Source organism: Patella vulgata, chromosome 5, assembly GCF_932274485.2.
Source record: "Patella vulgata chromosome 5, xgPatVulg1.2, whole genome shotgun sequence".
NCBI classification, from domain to species: domain Eukaryota; kingdom Metazoa; phylum Mollusca; class Gastropoda; family Patellidae; genus Patella; species Patella vulgata.
The window spans coordinates 67671649-67691093 of NC_065883.2; the positions used below are offsets into that span (position 1 = coordinate 67671649).

Here is a 19445-nt window from a genome sequence, read left to right on the forward strand (position 1 = left end):
CATTTATCTCCCATATTGACTTCACTATTAACTCAAGTCTTTTTGTCCAGCTCCAACCGTTTCATTGGGCTGAACGCTCTCCACCACAGACCAAGCGACATCTGGCCTTCCTTGCTCAAAAAGCTCAACCATTGAAATTGTAGGCCTACTAACAATCTATGCTACATGTGACCTCCAAGTCTTAATTACACGTAACCAAGAATAAAATAAATTTCTCGGATCCTCATTTGAGGGATTTTTATTCCCTTGAAAAAAAAAACACTGTGAAAGTTGAATCTCTAAATAATGGTTTCAATTCCATTCAGTTTTTGCAATAATAAAATGAATTGAAATTTTGAAACACTCTGCATCCTGTGCAGATGGTATCGGATACAGTCATCACAAGTCAGTGCCAACTATGATTTTCACTGATGAGCCACTTTTTAATCCTATTCAATACAACCTGGGAGATTATCCAAGTTGATATTTTTATTTTGTTTTCTTAATTTAATAATAAAAAATCACTTTGCATCTGTACTGTTTATTCTGTCTTTGATTTCTATCAAGGGGTTGGGGAGGGGGGGGGGGAAGTTGGATGGCCGAATGGTTAGCGTGTGCGTGTTGAATCATAAGGTCTGTCATTGAGTCAACTGGCATGGTTTCGATTCACCGGTTGTACGTGACAAGGAGAAGGGTCTCCTGTCCAACCTCGTGGGTTTTCTCCGGGTTCCTATGGTTTATTCCCAATGCTAAAGACCCCTGTGCGCAAACAATTTATTGAATTAAAATTGAACCATATGTTAGTCCCGAAATGACCTAGTTTGTGTCGAGAGGAAGTTAAACCCCATTTCTCTCTCTTTCTCTCCATTTTCTATCTCTAGTAAAGACAGACCTGACAGGATATACTTTCAAATTGATAAATCATCAAAAAGATTTCAAAATGTCTGTGTATTTCTATTGGCAGTTTGAGTACAAATAAATTTCTGTATTCATTAACAAACAAGTTTATTAATCTATATGATGTCATATACAAACAATATACATATATACTAAAAACCATTCGACTAATTCTATAGCACCTATAACAAATGCATAGATAACACAGATCATTGATAAGAGTTTTGTATATGAAATCATGTACCTCCCAAGATTCTGATTGACATTTTGAAAACTTGTATATTTTCCTTTCTAAATTTCTTCAAGAATGTCATTTATTAGCATAATTCTGTGCAAAATATAAAATTCTTATGATAGTCAGCAGTAGGGCCAAAAATTATATGTGTGGTCCAAAAATTAGGTGATGTATTAGTATTTATACTGGCAAACTCACAGTCACCACACCCCTGATTAATAATGTGCCACAAATCACACAAAAAATGAAAGTAGAAACCTCATAATGGATGTACATATATAAGTTCAATCTTATACTAAATGAAATTAAAGGAAGTCGAACCTCAAGGGATGTACAAGCTTACAAAATAAAATAAAATTATACATAATTGCATAGAATCCATCATATTTCAGAATAAATTATTCTTTATTTAAATAACTCCAGCACTACAATATATGTTCAGCCGATTTAAACTGTATTACTTTACAGGATGTAAATAAATAAAATAAATGCTCCCAGTACACACAACAAAATAATGGTGATGATACAACAAAATGATTGTTAGTTTTTTTAATGGCTTAGCCTGATTTTGTTGTGACTTCGTCTGGTTTTGTTGTAAATTAACTTGGCAAAGTGTAGCTTGATGTTGTCGTAACTTAGCCAGATAATGTTCTAACTTTGCCTGATTTTGTTGTAATTTCAGAGGAATTTGTCTTGATATCGACATGTTGTAAAAGAAATCTGCCCAGTAAACATGTCAAAATAATATTGATGATGCAACAAAATTGTCAGCACTTGGACCAATTTTGTAATAACTAAGCCTGATTTTGTTGTAACTTCTCCTGAGTTTGTTGTGTTTTTGCCTGATTTTGTAATAATATCAACTTATATAAAGTAAATAAATAAATCTTTGTTATAAATAAAGGCTCCCACTAAATTCCTGACAGAATACTGAACCTGATGTCGTCTTCAAGAAAATAACTGACAAAGAATTAACGATATAATGACCTAATGACATAAAAAAATTTCAGTACTGAATCACCGATTATGTTAATCGCGTCCATTTCTCACTAACTAACCAAAGTCTTCTGGCAATTTCTTCATTTTCAGCTTCAGCAGTAACATCTTTTTCTACACAATCACTGAAATTTACAACCAGATAAATATTTCAAAATTAATCTCTATTTGAAAGATTGGGGAATATCTAAAAGGAATATCAATCCAAAAATGGTTCAATTCTGTTCAATATTAACGAAGATATGATAAATTGAAAATTTGACCACATTTGGCATCGACTTCAAAATATACAGGACATTGGTAAAATCTTTTAAACATGCATTATGCAAGAGCAAAATCTGCTTATTACAAGTCTTTCTTTAGGCCTGAAATGTTATCTAAATTATCAATTAGACATTAATTAACTTATCCAGACCATAATAAACTCTCGAAGTCAAGGCTAGCCTTCGATGTTGGCTGGATTAGATTCCTATATGCCGCTAACGGCTATTGATAATTAAATCAGAAAAAGTGGATAATCGAGACTATGCTGTTTATATTAATGATTTTAGTAATGATGACCGAGACTATGCAAAAATTTCACCCGCTTCTTTCTCGGCTCATAGTGGATCAATTTGACTGAAAATTAAAGCAAATTACCTTTACACTGTCACTATCTAGTTTTTAACTATTATAGCGAGAACTGCCATCTCTTTATCTTATCTCCCATAATGTATCTTTAATGGTCGATATTTTAATTCTACAAGCCAGGAGATTATCTATCATTGATATTCTGGTTTTGGTTTTCTTAATTAAACGTTAAATATTTAAATATTCAATTTGAGATCGAGTGTGGATTAAGCCATGAAAATTTAAAAAAAAAAAACCCAGCGGCTGCCAGGCTGGATACGCCCACATTTTTGAGAAATGGATAGAGAACAAGCTAAAAAGAAAGTGATTTTTCCTACAATCAAGGGCCATAATTCAGGAAATTACAATTCGATATGTGCAAATATCGACAGGAACCGAGATCTTTGGGTTATAAACTTACATTTCAAGTTTCAACAAAATCGGATAAAAATTGTGACCTCTATAGAGTCCACATCCTTGATATACCATATTTTTACGCTATTTGGGAACGAACAGCGGCCATTTTGTCTGTCAATTTTGGGCCGATTTACACAAAATTCGAACTCAGCCATCCTTAGGGTGTAATGATGATATAATAATACGTTTTTTTAAATCAGATAAAAATTATGACCTCTATAGGATCCACAAGCTAAAAACATGATTTTCCATACAAACAGGGGCCATAATCCATGAAGTATCGATCCGATACATGCCAATATCGAAAGGAACCGAGATCTTTTGGAGATAAACCTATATTTCAATTTTCGTCAAAATCGGATAAGAATTGTGACCTGTAGACTGTCCACCAACAAATTGTGGATGGATGGACGTCCGGTCGGACAGGGGCAACGACAATATACGTCCACATGAAAATATGGGCGTATAAAAATGAAATGGACTTAACGTCCTACTTTTCTGCACCAACGGGGCTAATAAAGATGGGCTATTAGGAAAATTTTGTTTGGTCAACGGCGCTACAGTCAAATTCCAACTGTCACCTCAAAAAAGAATTTAAGCTTCATACCTGAAATATTTTCCTGTAATGTCATCTATACTGGGGTCAAGGGCAACATGTATAGTTGTTTGAGCTCCCAGTTTTGGTGTTTTAAATAAAGTGTATGAAATAGGAAAAAAGATGAATTTAGATATGGATGAATTGGCCAATGGAATATGGCGCATCAATTCGGTGTCTACTACGCCAGGATGTAATGCATTCACTGTAACGCCAGTACCTGTAAATATAAAAAATTTAAAGTTGAATATTATTTTAAAATAAAATACAAAACAAAAAGTTCAATTATATTTTTTAAAAAAATATATATTCTTACCACCAATCTAATTAAGGCCATTTTCAGTAATAATTAAAGATAGATTCTCACGAAAGTATTTATCGGGTGGTTATTTCCAATAAAAGTATGGCAAAATTTGGTATAGAATATAGATGCCCAATCTTGCTGGAAAAATACTGGATTACCAAAAAAAAACCCCCACCCATGAGGCAAGCACTGGGCAACCCTGTGGCAGACTGGCAGGTAACATTGACATTCGGGATTGTGTTATACTTATGAAAAGGATATTTTGACAATTCCATGCATTACTTAAAAAATTTACGAAGCTTTTCCGTTGACCATTAACATTAGATATTCCTTTACTGACGAGATTTTGTCAATACTTGGGTCGTGTGAAGGATGATCATTCTATCTGTATTTTGTTGTACAGTCTTCCTGCATCCATATTAAAACTAACAGCAGCTAGAACAGTAGGACATTATAAACCCCATTTCATTTCATTTATCACAACTAACACTAACCTTTTAATTTTCTGGCCAGTTCTTTTGTAAAGAGAATATTGGCTAATTTACTTTGTCCATATGCGGCACCACCATCATACTTCTTCTCGCTGTTTAAATCATCAAAGTTAACGGTAGCCCAGAGATGAGCTAAACTTGACACGTTAATTATACGAGATGGTGCAGACTCCTTCAGTTTATCCAACAATAAATTCGTCAACAAAAAATGACCTGAAAAAAAAAATTATATAAAAATTTATTATTTATGGGCAGCAAGACAATGCATTGTTTCTGCTCATACAGTGTTAAAGAATAAGCATGGGTAGACAGGAAAATGAAATGAAATGGGGTTTAACGTCCTATTATTCTGCTCCAAACTGGGCTAATAAAGACGGGCATACGCCGTACAGTGTACTATGAGGGAAATTTTGCCCGGACAGCAACACTACGGCCTCGGTTTTTCGTACCATCCGAACGACTAGACAGCTGTCCTTGTCAGGCCCTCCCGTCCTGTATCAGGGGGAAAAACGCCGGGAAAATCTGGATGAACTTTCTCGGTCAATGCAGGGATCGAACACCTGATGTCCAGACTAGCGAGCCAGCATCTTACCCACCGTGACCGCCGAGTAGACAGGGAATAAAATCAGCAACATCCTACTTTTCGGCCAATGAAAATTGGCATACACTACTTCTAACTCTTGTTTGGATTTGAAACCTTTTGACTAACACCAGGATTGAATCCAGGACCTAACGGTAGTGAGCAATGCATCATATCTTTTTAAAATATGGAACGGAAATGAACTATTTCTGGACTGATATCCCTTTTAAAGATTCAACATGCACAATACTACAATTCCTTAAAATCAAGATCAGCGACTTTTAAGTAGATCTTGAAATAAAATATCAAAATGAGCTTTAAAAATCAGTTTCTTGCCATTACAAGTACAATAGGTAATCTGAAGACAAATCAAGTACCACCATTCACTCGATAAGGTTGGACTGGGCGATCAAATCTACAATTATTCATCTGCTAAAGATATGTGTTTGTGTCCAGAAAACACGGCCAGGCCATGGCCAACTCGCTTCAAATTCTCATCTCTTACATGAACCCCAACATGTATGTACTCAGGGCCTCGGCTTTTCATCCCATCTAAACATCGTAGGAAAGCTTTTTTTATTCTAACATAATACTTTACCTAAATGATTCACTCCTAACTGCATTTCAAATCCTTCTTCTGTCAACATTTTTGGACATTTCATTATCCCAGCATTATTGATCAAGATATCAAGATGTGCTTCCTCTAAAAATACAAATTCAGTATTCCGTTATCTGTCTGCATTATATAGTGAGCTGAATGTCAGACCCCTAATAATATTCCCATCAGTTGCCAATCTGTTTCACAGAGATCTTCTAATATCTCTGTAACAGATGACTGTTTCAACACGTGATGTCACATCACACAGCGTCAATTATTGGCTCAATAGCGTGTACTGATTCGGGCTAAATGGTGAATTTTACTTATTTTACTACCCATTTGCACTAAATAGGAAATGATTTTTACCTACAAATGATTCAAACGTCTTTATTTATTTTTCTAATAAATGAAAAAAATATTCTAGAATTTAATTTGACAGAAGAAAAAAATTAATATTTGGGACTCATTAAGTCATTAACTTCCCTGGGATGTTGTTAGTCATTATAACTCCTCTGGGTCATTATCAGTCAGTCATTAACTCCTCGGAGGTATAGTCAGTCAGTCATTAACTCATCTAGGATATAGGAAGTCACCCATTAACTGCTCTGAGGTATAGTAAGTCAGGTTATTATTCTTTTGGGAGTATTATAGTCAGTCATTATTTTCTCTGAACTACAGTCTGTCAGTCATTAACTCCTTTAAAGGAGCTAAATCGCTAACATTTGGGACCTAGAAATTGACAAAAGTGGATCGCAACGCATATAATACTGTAATATGAATGTATATAAACTGATTTACATTCAATGGTTTCCGTTTTTACTCCAATTTCAAATCAGTTATGTTCGGCGAAATAAGCCAGCAGTCTCAAGCGAGTGCAAATTTAAAGCGTCTGGTTATTCCAGTCTACATACGCCGTTTGATTTGGTGCAATGTGTCTAGTCTCGTCCCTCGAGTCTCTTGATACAACTGGGGCTGAAGCGCATTATGGTACACAATTCGTGTACCAATGGTAAAATGTTTATTTTGTCTTAAATATTGGATATCAAAAGCCCATCTTTTTCCGGTAAGATCACAACATGAATGTTGATTTAATTTGACAAATAAATCGTGTTTTCAATGTCGAAGACTTTGGTTGATATAGATTTTGAGACTTAGCTACTTTAATAAGTTTAGTTGGATGATATTGAGTTAGAGACTTAGCTACTTTAAGCTACAGTCAGACATTTTGCACAATTTATATTCAGAATTTGATATTTAAAAAGATAAATAAAACTCTTGACAAACCTTTGTTAATTTTTTCTGCAAATTCTCTGATCGATTTCATTGACGCCAAATCCAGTTTTCTACAATGAATGTTCCTATTGGCTGATTCATTAATGATCTCATCGCGAGCCTTTTCACATCGACCCATATCACGACATGCTAATATCAACTTAGCACCTATTAAAATAAATACAAGGCACTCGATCATAAATTACTAGTACATTTCAGGCTTTGTTTGGCACATTTCTGTGAGTGCCCGTCATTTGTTAGAAACAAAACTTGTTGGGGTTTTTCTGTGCGTTTATTGGTATCTTTAATACACGTACGGCACAAAGTTCAAAATGTTAGCTTAGTGACTGATATTTTGTCAGGTACAACTAAAACCATTATTTCCATGTCTGCATTTATCTTTTGAATTGTTTATCACTCTGCTTAACCTGGTCAATAGTCCGATTAACAATATCATTACGCTTAAAACGGTGCTCCAAATTAGACCAAATATGTTTACATAACGTTACATCATGACCCACGATTTTATTATGCCCAAGTAACCCGTGCATAGCAGAATATTGCAGAAAAACTAATTGCGTGACAAACGAGGCTATCAAAACAGATACAATGTAATCAATACTGCTTGGAGAAGAACAATACTTTCGCAGTTTTTAATACCTTTAAATGAAGGGCTGTCATGTTGCTGTACTTGGGATAGATTTGAATGAACAGGAAGAATAGACACACTCCCTCAAAAGCTCAAGTATCGGAAGCCAATCCAGCAATGGCCAGAGAGGGATTTCTCGGGCCAGTGCTTCAGGAATATGTCACAAACTGTGTTGAAAACCTGTTGAAAACCCTTTAAAATACTGTACAATTATCTGAATCTCTGTGGATCTTTTTCACAGAAATATAAACTTTCAGTTTCGATATTTCCATGCTACCCCAAAAGGCATCTAGAGAAATGGGGTTTAACATCCACTCGGCACAAACAAGGTCATTTCAGGACTAACATCGCACACTTTGTTTTCTCAATAACTTGCTTGTTCAGTAGTGGAAGGAAATTTAAGGACCCATAGTAAACCCATGAGGTTAGGCAGGTGACCTGCTGACTGTAGTCAATAAGAGACCTTATCTGATCTAAACCACATGCATTAGACTATTTGGCCACCCAACCCCCTATAGTTTTACGGATGCTCATCATTATTGTACTCTAATAGTCTGGGTATTTAATATGAATTGATTCTATATTTTACCTCGTTTAGCAAGTTCCAAGGCCGTTTCTTTTCCAATACCTGTATTAGCACCTGTAACTATAACAGTTTTACCTGGAATTCTTTCTTTACCTCTATATTTACCACCAGACATATAATCTCTGAAATCGAAATAAATTAAATGAGGTCTAAAGTCCTACTTTTCTGCACCAAGCGGGCCAATGAAGACAGGCAATTGCTACAAGTAGTGTTGTGTGTTACTTGTACACCATGTCTGTGGACATAAAATAAAGCTATTTTACACACACTTGAAAAACAAAGTGTACACAGGACCTCAATTGTTTGCCCCGTCCGAATGACTAGAGATTGTTTGGGGGAGTAAGTGTTCTGACGTAAACCAGATGTAATTGCTACAAGTAGTGCCGGGTATAACCATGTGAACCAGCTGTAATTACTACAAGTAGTGCCAGGTAGAATGATGTAAACCAGCTGTAATTGCTACAAGTAGTGCCAGGTAGAATGACGTAAACCAGATGTAATTGCTACAAGTAGTGCCGGGTATAACGATGTGAACCAGCTGTAATTGCTACAAGTAGTGCCAGGTAGAATGACGTAAACCAGCTGTAATTGCTACAAGTAGTGCCAGGTAGAATGATGTAAATTAGCTGTAATTGCTATAATAAGTGCCGTGCTAACAACAATAAATGTGTTAAAAACTTACTTGACAGTAAATATTGACACCACACCAACTGCTGTGAGACTCAGATAATACGGATACGATGGTATTTGAGCCATGGTGTTGAATAGGTACCATACCAACACCAAAACTGTAACAAAAAAACAAAAAAATGTCATTATTTACCATCAATACATGTACGTCAGTCCATGACAGCAGTTGCACCACCATCAATACATGTACATTAATTTACACCAAAACATTTTATTTTATAACTTTCATTTTACTCAATACATGTACACAGGTCCATGGGGCGGTTGCCCTGACCACAAAAATCTTATTTTTGATTCATTTACATACACCTATAATTATGACATTGTCTGCTGTATGAGAGAGAGAGAGAGAGAGAGAGAGAGGGGGAGATCATTTTCGGGACTAACACATGGTTCAATTTTATTTCAATAATTCACTTGCACGCATGGGTCTTCAGCAGTGGGAGGAAACCAGAGTACCTGGAGAAACCCCATGAGGTTGGACAGTCGACCCTCCTCCTCGTCACATACAAGCAGGGATTCGAAACCACGCCACTTGACTCAATGACAGACCTTATGATCTAAACATGCAATAGAGAGAGAAATTGGGTTTAATGTTAACTCAACACAAACTAGGTCATTTTGGGACTAACATGTGGTTCAATTTTTATTTCATTAATTCGCTTGTGTGTAGGGGTCTTTAGCAGTGGGAGAAAAATGGAGGACCAGGAGAAAACCCACAAGGTTTACCAGGCAACCCTACTCCATGTCATGTACACGTGAGGAATAGAAACCATGCAACACGTCTGTGTTAAACATTCGACCACCCAAACTCCCTAACTTACAATAGATTATTTGGCCACCCACCTCGGTGGATGCGGACGTAAAATACAACTAACTCATCAACCCAACCCCCATGCAAAATACACTGCTCTAATTTCGACAAGGGTTTGGTTTGGCAATTTTATGGACAGTTAAATAAGCCTGATTATATGAAATAAATCACATTTATTTTATAAAGTGACCATGCCCCTTTAATCTGATTTATTTCATTGTTCATAAAGTGATAATGCCTCTTTCATCACTATTAGGACTTTGATACATAGGTCATGTGGATAACAATGTCAGCTTAATTGGAGACTAAAGCATTCTGGACAATAAAAGTCACATAACAATCTATACTCTTATCCCTGTTAAACAGCAGTCTCTTAAGAAGAAAGGGTGGGGGGAAGAGGAGGACACATAAAAAGAGCTATTTAACCAAAACATGTGTCAATAATTTACCACCAGAATTACACGTGAGTGGAATTATTCTAATTACATCATTTGACTTAAAGTAACCAACCATATCGTTAATTGCACAGGTTCAGGGCCATAAACAGGCTTTCTGTGCGTGATATGCAGGAATCTTATAAAAGAAATCATAGTAAAGTTTTAAGTTAGACTTCCATTAGATTCCAGAGAGATTCCATCTGAGTTCTTAGACAGCCGCGAGGCTGGCTAGGGAGGACAAATGGTTTTAGCTAGTATTGTTATTTGTGCTATGCTTGTATACCTGTATTCAGCTATATATATATAAAACATGTAGACGCGAACTATTGCATTGTTATTCCTGGTAAGACAAACGTCTCAAGAAACTGTAAGAAGTAAATACACAACGTGAAGCAGAAGTAAAGACAGCTAGATACAAATTCTAGACGATCACAAGGCTACAGAAATATGTAGTAAGAAAAGGTGCATGGGTCGTATGTAGAATGTGGCGACCGGTTTTAGTGCATGTCCGCTCTCCGCGTTAGACAAAAGACCTATGGTGCTACAGCAATGGCAACAAGCTACTTTGTTGTTAACTTTGTTATACAAAGCTGTCCTAGTTTCAATTAAAAGTTTATTTCATCTGCTTTGAAATACAGGTACTTAATTTCTTAGAACTAGGCCCTAAACTTGGGTCTTGGGTGCATGCAAAATAGGAGTAAGCTCCAGGCATCACCAAACCTCTGTACGCTACTGAAGCTTTGGGTGGCAGGGGGTTATGGTAGATGTTAAAAGGCGGGTGTTGAGCATACCTCCAGATATATATATCATAGCTAATATTTTCTTAAACAAAGAATTGTTCGTTGTCTTCAAATTTATGATAGAAGAAGTTTAGAATAAAACATAAACTGTAAACAGTTGGCCTACAAGCTGTTTAAGATGTGACTACTTCATGTAGTCCATGACTCAGCTTTTTTTTTATTTAATGTGACTACTACATGTAGTCTATGATTTATATACGCATTATGTAAGATTTATATAAAGAGCTGGCCATTCTTGTTATAATAGTTTAAAATAGATAATGAAAAATGAATACACTGCAAATTTCATTCAAATTACTTTATTCTGGACGAAGTTATGTCTGTTAGAAAAGGTAGCGTAGATAGTTTATTATCCTAGCAACGGTAATGACAACCGAGACTAAGTCACAAGTATCTATTTTCAAATCTTGTGGGTGTTCAAATCCATTTAAATCTCAGCCATCCGATTGTCTAGAGATTTGATTATAGACTTGTTGTGTGAATAAATGGCTAAATAACAAATTTATATAACATTTGAGGCCAAAAAAACCCTGCAAGAGGAAGATTTAGCTTTTACATCTTTAAATCTCAGCCATCCGATTGGCTAGAGATTGATTATAGACTTACTGTGTGAATAAATGGCTTAATAACAAATTTATATAACATTTGAGGCAAAAAAAAAACCCTGCAAGAGGAAGGTTTAGCTCTTACATCTTTAAACATACATTATGCAAGAGCTAAATCTGATTATTGCAAGTCTTAATTTAGGCTTCAGATGTTATAGAAATTATAAATTTGATCTTTATTTAAACAACAAGCCCAGAATCAACTCTGTAGACACACGGATGGCTCGGCTACAGCTTGGATTTAAATAGGATTTCACTGATTGATTAAATCAAAAATGGCGCCCCATGCGGAGATTATTAACTGTTACGTTGACGTCATCAGTTAGATCGAGGCTAAATGATAGAGTGTACGAAGCGAGGCCGCTGTTGAGCGATGCCGCGTGTCAGTCAATTTGATTGAAAGTTCGATATATACGGCCTTGATATATTATGTTCAGTTGTGGTTAAAATGAGAGTTTGGATGTTGGTATTATACGCTCTTTTGTCACTTGCGTTTACAGAAAAATTATGGAAATTGATAAACATCGCAGCTAACATCACCCCAGTTGAATTGCAGCCCCATTGGATCACTGTAGTGTTTCCTATTTCAGTATATATTATTTGTCTGCTTCGGGAGTCACGTAGTCACCTTACAGTATACAAGAGTACACGCAGGCTAACAAGAAGTCGGCTATAATTATGACTCATTGATTTGGTCCATTCCTTTCAAACTTTCGCTTCTTATCTATAATAAAAGTCTTATTTTTAATTTGTAGTAAAAATAAATGTGATACGAATTGAACTGCAACCCCGTCTCAGGCCATTGAAAACGTTACTTGATAATCAAGATTATGTAGGTGGAGTTAACGCCTGTCAATCAAACGATCGGCCAAGGTGAAGATATATTCGACTACCATTTCTAGTCAAATATTACAACGATGATTTAACTTTGTTCAGAATAAAGTAATTTGACTGAAATTTTCAATATATTCTTCTTTCATCGTCTACTTTTGAACTGCTATAGCAAGAATGGTCAACTCTCTATAAAAATCTCCCTTAATGTATCTTTAATTAATACCTAAGTAATAATTTAAAAAAACATTTCAGGCCTAAAAGAAAGACCTGCAATAGGCAGATTTAGCTCTTGCATAATGTATGTTTAATCATCATTTTTTTATGGGGCTCCTAAATTATAACCACAATAATGTAAATGACAAGAGCAAGTTTGTATTGTATTTAAATTTGTATTATTCTGTAAAGAACGTCAAATAGGTTCACTCCGTATGCCCAGCCTCAATGTACAAAAACTAGAAATTTAATGAATTCCAGAAGATCCATATACATGAAACCTATTGTGCCACACTGTCAAAGAATCTTTAAAACTGGTTGTCTTAATGCAGTTGAATTTAGATTTGTACATATATTGTCTTTCTTTGAGAATGATTTTTAAAGAAGTTACTATATTTGTTTAAATTCTCAATTGAATTATTAATGATGGTAGGCTACACTAAAAATTAATATGCTGAATGTAAAGAATAATAATGAGTGTTATGTAGGCCTACTTATAATTAGGCCCTACTATACATTAATATACTCAGCCAAATAAAAAATTGACACTGATGAATTTCAACAAATTTTTTTTTCTGGTAAGTCAAGAGCCTTTAATTGTTCACGCCAGACAATAATTAATCTTAGAATGAGAGTGCTTCAAACTGGAACTATTGCCGACTGCCCAAGGGCGGGAGCGCCACGTGTGACGCCACTCCAGGAAGATCAAGCAATACGATTATGTCATCTTAGAAACAGAGTTGTCACTGCAACCTCCACAAGTAGAGAGATGTTTGGTGGAAGGGTAACTGCACAAACTGTTCGAAATCGCTTGCAGGCTGCTGGTCTTCGAGCTCGGAGGCCCCATAATGGACCAATATTGACACCTCTCCATCGTCGTAACCGACTTGTGTGGGCCACAAGACACATAAGATTTACTCAAAGACAGTGGAATTCGGTTGTCTTTAGTGACGAATCTCGATTCACTTTGAGATTTGCAGGGTCCAGGTGTACCGCAGACGAGGTGAACGTTACGCTCAAGTATGCGTCAGAGAAGTTGACCGATTTGGTGGCGGCAGCGTCATGGTTTGGGTTTTTTTTTTGTGCACGTGGACGTTCTCCTCTCGTTGTTGTCCAAGGGAACTTAAATGCTGTCCAGTAGGCTACAGGGATCAGATTTTGCAACCTGTTCTTCTTCCGTTTATGCAGAGACATGGGCCTGGGCTAACGTTTCAACAAGACAATGCTTGACCCCATACAGCAATTGCTAACCAGAATTTTTTAAGAAATGCCGGTGTCCATGTCCTGGATTGGCCGTCGCTTAGCCCCGACCTTAATCCAATTGAACACATCTGGGACGAACTAGGTCGAAGTGTTCCTCAGCAAGTGAATCCACCACTGACGTTGCAGGACCTTCAACATGCTCTTGCTAAGCAGTAGCGACGTCTTCCTCGGGTAGTGTTTACTAATGTTCTGAGATCTATGAGAAGACTTGTGTGGCAGTACGAGACGCTAGAGGAGGCCACAACCGTTACTAAACACTTTATTCCGATTGTTCTCCAAGTCTGTGAATTTCATTTTGGGGGGTAGGCCTACTGTGACATCACGAACGTTATCAATGTCAAGGACTTTCGGCGAGACGTATTCTTGCTTTCTGTTGATGTCAAGGTCGGCTGTGCACAACATAACACTAAAATAGTTGCCTTAAACCAAATATTACAAATCTAGTCCCAAAAATCCCGAGTGTCAAGTTTTTAATTTGGCTGAGTATAAGCAAATTTGGCCATATTTGTCCTTCATTGTTTTGTCGCCCATGTGCGAATGTTTTTCTAGTAGGCCTACCAGTATTGTGACAGTGTGACAGTCATTATTTCGTCCACTGGCCGGAAGGCCCTACTTCTGTTTTCATATTTTCATACTCATGTATGGGTGATTTTCATGGGTGTGCAAAGTTGAATGTTTTTGTGTCACTCGATTTTTTTCTGGTTTTTTTCTTTAATTTTAAAATTTAAAAATATTTCATGTAACTCCCCTTTATTTTTACAGAAAATTCGGATAAGAATTTGGATTTATTTAATAGTTTATACATTTTATAAGATCAGACATGGGAGAGTTGGGGCCCTGTGGGTATGCTTTTCAATGTCACTAACACTACATGTATTTTTCAAATTGTTCTTTACTATATTGATCAAAAAGATAATCATGCTAATCAGGGCGCATAAGCATCTACTAGGACTATTGTCAGATTCGGTATACAACAGAGTCGTTAGGTATGGTTGTAGAATCTTTAAAATTCAAATTTTAAATTGTCACTATCAAAATGCTCAACACCGTAACACTGATAGTTTTCCCGCAATATAACTTATCTACTGAGGCGAGGGTCACTTCACCACGTGCCACCAACCATCTCTGTCAGTCTGGCCTGTCCAGCTTGAAAACAGCTCTGTGAATATTATAGAGTTAAAGGTAAATCCAATCAAAGTTCTGATTTTGCTTGCGTGGTTTTCTTGCATTTGTAGTCGATTTGATCAGAAACAATGTATATATTTGAATTTGAAATGGTGTACCGATACCTCACACATGCGCTCTTGGCTCAAAACATCATAAACTCCATGGTTCTCAACACCGTAACGCTCAACTCCGTAACATTAAGTTTTGTTACGGTGTTGAGAAACCGATACGGTGTTGAGGTTTGGTTCACCAACGCTGAAATTAAATCTTATCTTATCAACATAATTATGTAGAATAACTTGTAGTTCCACAAATATTTCACCGGAGTGGATATTCTCCACTCGGATGGCAAACATCCTAGAACGATAAAGATAGTTATTCGCCATTCGTTTTATACAATAAACTTAAAATTCGAGTAGATTGCTTGTGCTTTAATGGAAAATACAGAATCCGAATCCCTTTCTAATGGTCATTTGTTAATTGAAGGGTGATAGTGTCAACAGACGTCTTCGTTTGTAGCGAAGCGAAAGATAGAGAAACTGACATTTTGTATAGATTGGAGTAGCATAAATGTGAGAAGTTTCATATTCTATGAAAGTGTGTATCTTACTAAACCTGGAACATTGTAAAACGCATTTATTTGTACTGTGTTGATCACAAATAAGATAAACTACAAACCTAATCCAATTTCATTCATGTAGAGCGAAAAAGGCAGGTTCTATTGAAATGGGCCTGCCTGTCTGTCTGATCCGCCCACCCGGACTACCCATATATTTCATTGTCAACCTGTATATTTGATCTCTTACCATATATTTCATTTACTACCAATCAGGGCCGTAAATAGCTCAGAGCAACAGGGTGGGAGCGGTGGGTGGAAGTGGAAAGTGTTCTCAGGGGTGCTGTAAAAATGACGGACAATGTATATTTAGGGAGGGGGGGGTCGAGAAAAATTTTCAAAATTGAACTGCCGGAAACGCTATTTCCTGCACTCTGGGCAGCCTCGTCAATCGTCTTTCTCCCTTTCACACCGAAGAAATCAGTCAATTTTCATGCAAGACCCCTCATTCGAAGTAAATTTGAGCAGAAAACCTCAAAATAGTCCTCTTTTAAAGATCTGAAAAAGGTAAAAAATCCAGAAATCTGGATAAAATCCGTAAACACTGAGAATCCGATATCAAATATACAGATGATTTTTTTCACATGGGGCGAAAATTTTTTATGGTCGACCAATTTTAGTTACGGGTGTGCTACCAATATATTTCATTTCCAACCGTGTGTTTTACTTGATACCCGTATATTTCATTTACTAACCATATATGTGTATTTCATTTCCAACCGTGTGTTTTATTTACCACCCGTATATTTCATTTACTTCCCATACATTTTATTTCCAACCGCATGGTTTTTATGCCAACCGTATAATTAATTAGTGTTAAATCAGTATTTTATCAAGATTTTAATGTGCTCCCGGTAATATCGATCAAATATTCAACGAGTTTTGATTGTGTCTGGAATAAAATAAAATGTTCAATAAATTACGTGTTCTTGAAAGGTTTATCAAAATGGCTATTGCATATATTTTTGTGTAAAGTAGCAAACTGTTATGTAAACATACTTTTTTTTATAATGTCTAATATAAGGTTATTGTTTATTATATAAAGCCACCAATTTAAAAATATCACCGTCACGGGAATTCAACAACGTCACTGAGTGTAAAATCTCTCATTGCTACTTTTTTTTAAAGTTAAAGAACCATTTTATAAGCGGACAGAAATATTATTTGATCGGTCTGTGTTACTGAATCAAGAAATCAAATACATAATCATGTTTTTATTGCGCTACACTTTAATACAATTACAAAATGTGGAGCGATTTGAGGTAAGTGGTATAAACTACAAATTACAGCAAAGAAATTATGACGATATAAAAAGAAATATTATTTTTGAAGTGTAATCCCCATCTTCTTTTCAGAAAGTTGAATGTTTTTGCGTTTTCTGGTTAATTTAAAATATTTTTTGACTATACAATACCGTTACGGTGTTGAGATTTTGTAAAACAAGTTCCACTAAAAGCCCCTTTTGTCTTAAAATTCTAAAGACTGCATAACATAGGACGTAGAAGATACTAGTTGTCGAAACAAAGTCAAAAATGTATCGCTTCGAGATGGTTCAATAATTCGGAACTCTGATACCATGAATGCACACTCACGAGATAATTACCCGTATAGGCCTAAACATGTACACACATAGCTGTGAATAAAGTATTATTACTGGTATTTCATTAGTAGGCCTACTGTTTAGTATAACATTTTCTACAATATAGATATTATTATTAATATTAATAACCAACTTACAGATTATAAAGAAAAGTGTTTGTGTCCCACTGAGTGTCATGGCAAGCGTCTTGTCCCAGTAACTGCCCTCTGATTAAGACTTTTATAACCCTGTACAGCTGTGATATGGTTAAAGCTATTTATAAATCAGTAATTGTTCTGTCATACCTATACAGTGTTATAGTTTATTGCTATTTATAGCCTAGATTTCAATTAAAGTAGCCCTGCCAATAATAATATTATATGAACTGAATATGAAATTAATTAACGCTCTACTGTTCTGCGCAAAGTGGGATAATGAAGACTGTCATATACAGTGTGATATGAGGGATATTTTGATATACCGGTGCGGTAGTTAATTAGTAGTGCCATCTGCGACTATCCCTTGCCATGTAATTAGTAGATTATTTAATTATTATGACAATGCAATGAATTATCATTCATCATCATGATGATGACACTAATCTCAAATAAAGTCAATTTAATTGTCAATTCCATAACTAATTTGCAAGATGGACATATTATGCACACTGGCCATTTCATACTTACTCTAATTATGTGATATTCAATTTAGTAATTATTTTATTTTCTATTATCAGAGGGGGCACGAAAACCGTACACATTTGAGACCTAGTTGAAGCTGAAGTTCAACGAATTACAGCGTGTTTGATATCTTAAACCAGACATTATATGTGGCACTGAATCATGGCTGAAAGGTGTCAAACCTGGACTAAACCCATCCCAGGATGCCATCAAGTCGTGTGAGATCTTCCCAAACCACTACAAAGCCTACCGTAATGATAGAAGTTCACTTGGTGGAGGAGTCTTTGTACTAGTCCATGAAGACCTGATATCTATTGAACAACCTGTATTCGTCAACAAATGCGAATTAGAATGGGTCAAGATTCAGCTCAAAGGCAGAAAAGAACTCTACATCGGATGTTTTTACATGCCTCAACGTGATAGCACCCAGCTTCAAGAACTCGACAAAGCCCTGGAGTTGGTGTCAAGGACCAAGAATCGTCACGTTATATTATGCGGAGACTTCAATTGCCCTGACATTGACTGGCCATCGCTAGCCGTCACTCCGACAACTTCTCGCCAAGTCCACCAAGATCTGATTGACCTGTCTGTGAAGCCTCACTACAACAGTCAAAAACCTAGAAAGTACCACCAATTCAAGAAGGCCAACTGGGACAAATTGAGAAGACACTGCCAAGAAATATCGAGTAAGATTGTTTCATTGTACCACCAAAACTCAGGTGCTGAGCATCTGTGAAACTTCTTCAAGTCATCCTTACATCAGGCCATAGAGGTAAACATCCCGACTAGGTCCGCAAGACGACTAAACACTCCCCCATGGCTAAATCGACAATTAAAACGTATGCTACGGAAAAAAAAACGCCTGCATCACCAAGCACGTAAAACTAAGATCTGGAGTAATTACACACATTACCAAAGGGAATGCAAGCGCGCATTCAGGCAAGCAGAATGGTCATACATCAATGAAACCATCCAGACCGGACTACAGAATAACAACACGAAACCATTCTGGAAATACGTGAAGTCGAAGAAACAAGACAACATCGGTGTCTCCCCATTAAAGAGCAAAGGTCACTTGCTATCTGATGGAAAATCCAAGGCTGAGGCACTAGTAGACCAATTCAGCTCGGTATTCACAAGGATTGCTTCCACCATCATGCCGCCTACCCAAAAACAATTAAGACAAGCATTCCAGATATTATGATTGGTGAAGAGGGGGGTCAGAAAACTGCTCGCTAACATACAGACTGCCAAAGCGGCAGGCCCCGATGCCATACCAAACATGGTACTCAAGGAGTGTTCTACTCAGCTAGCCTTAGGAATCTTCCGTATCTTCCAGAGATCACTTGATACAGCTGTTCTACCTAGTGACTGGTTAAACGCTAACATCGCCCCTGTCTTCAAAAAGGGAGACCGTCATTTACCAGAAAACTATAGGCCAGTATCTCTAACATCAGATACTTGAACACATTGTCACAAGATCCTCACAGACTTCAACCATGGCTTTTTGGTTGGTTACTCGTGTGAAACGCAGCTAGC

At 36.5% G+C, this 19445-nt stretch overlaps 1 protein-coding gene across 1 annotated transcript; it reads right to left on the reverse strand.

The window, feature by feature from the left end:
- Window positions 1-1015: 1015 nt before the first annotated feature.
- On the reverse strand, window positions 1016-17487 carry LOC130010291 (retinol dehydrogenase 13-like). The gene is made up of 8 exons (XM_050550479.2): window positions 17385-17487; window positions 8891-8996; window positions 8212-8330; window positions 6986-7141; window positions 5702-5806; window positions 4527-4736; window positions 3741-3948; window positions 1016-2232 (listed from the first exon to the last, which is right to left on the reverse strand). Exons 1-8 carry the CDS (start codon window positions 17422-17424, stop codon window positions 2136-2138), a joined length of 1041 nt encoding a protein of 346 aa, XP_050406436.1. The 5' UTR covers window positions 17425-17487; the 3' UTR covers window positions 1016-2135.
- Window positions 17488-19445: the final 1958 nt, after the last annotated feature.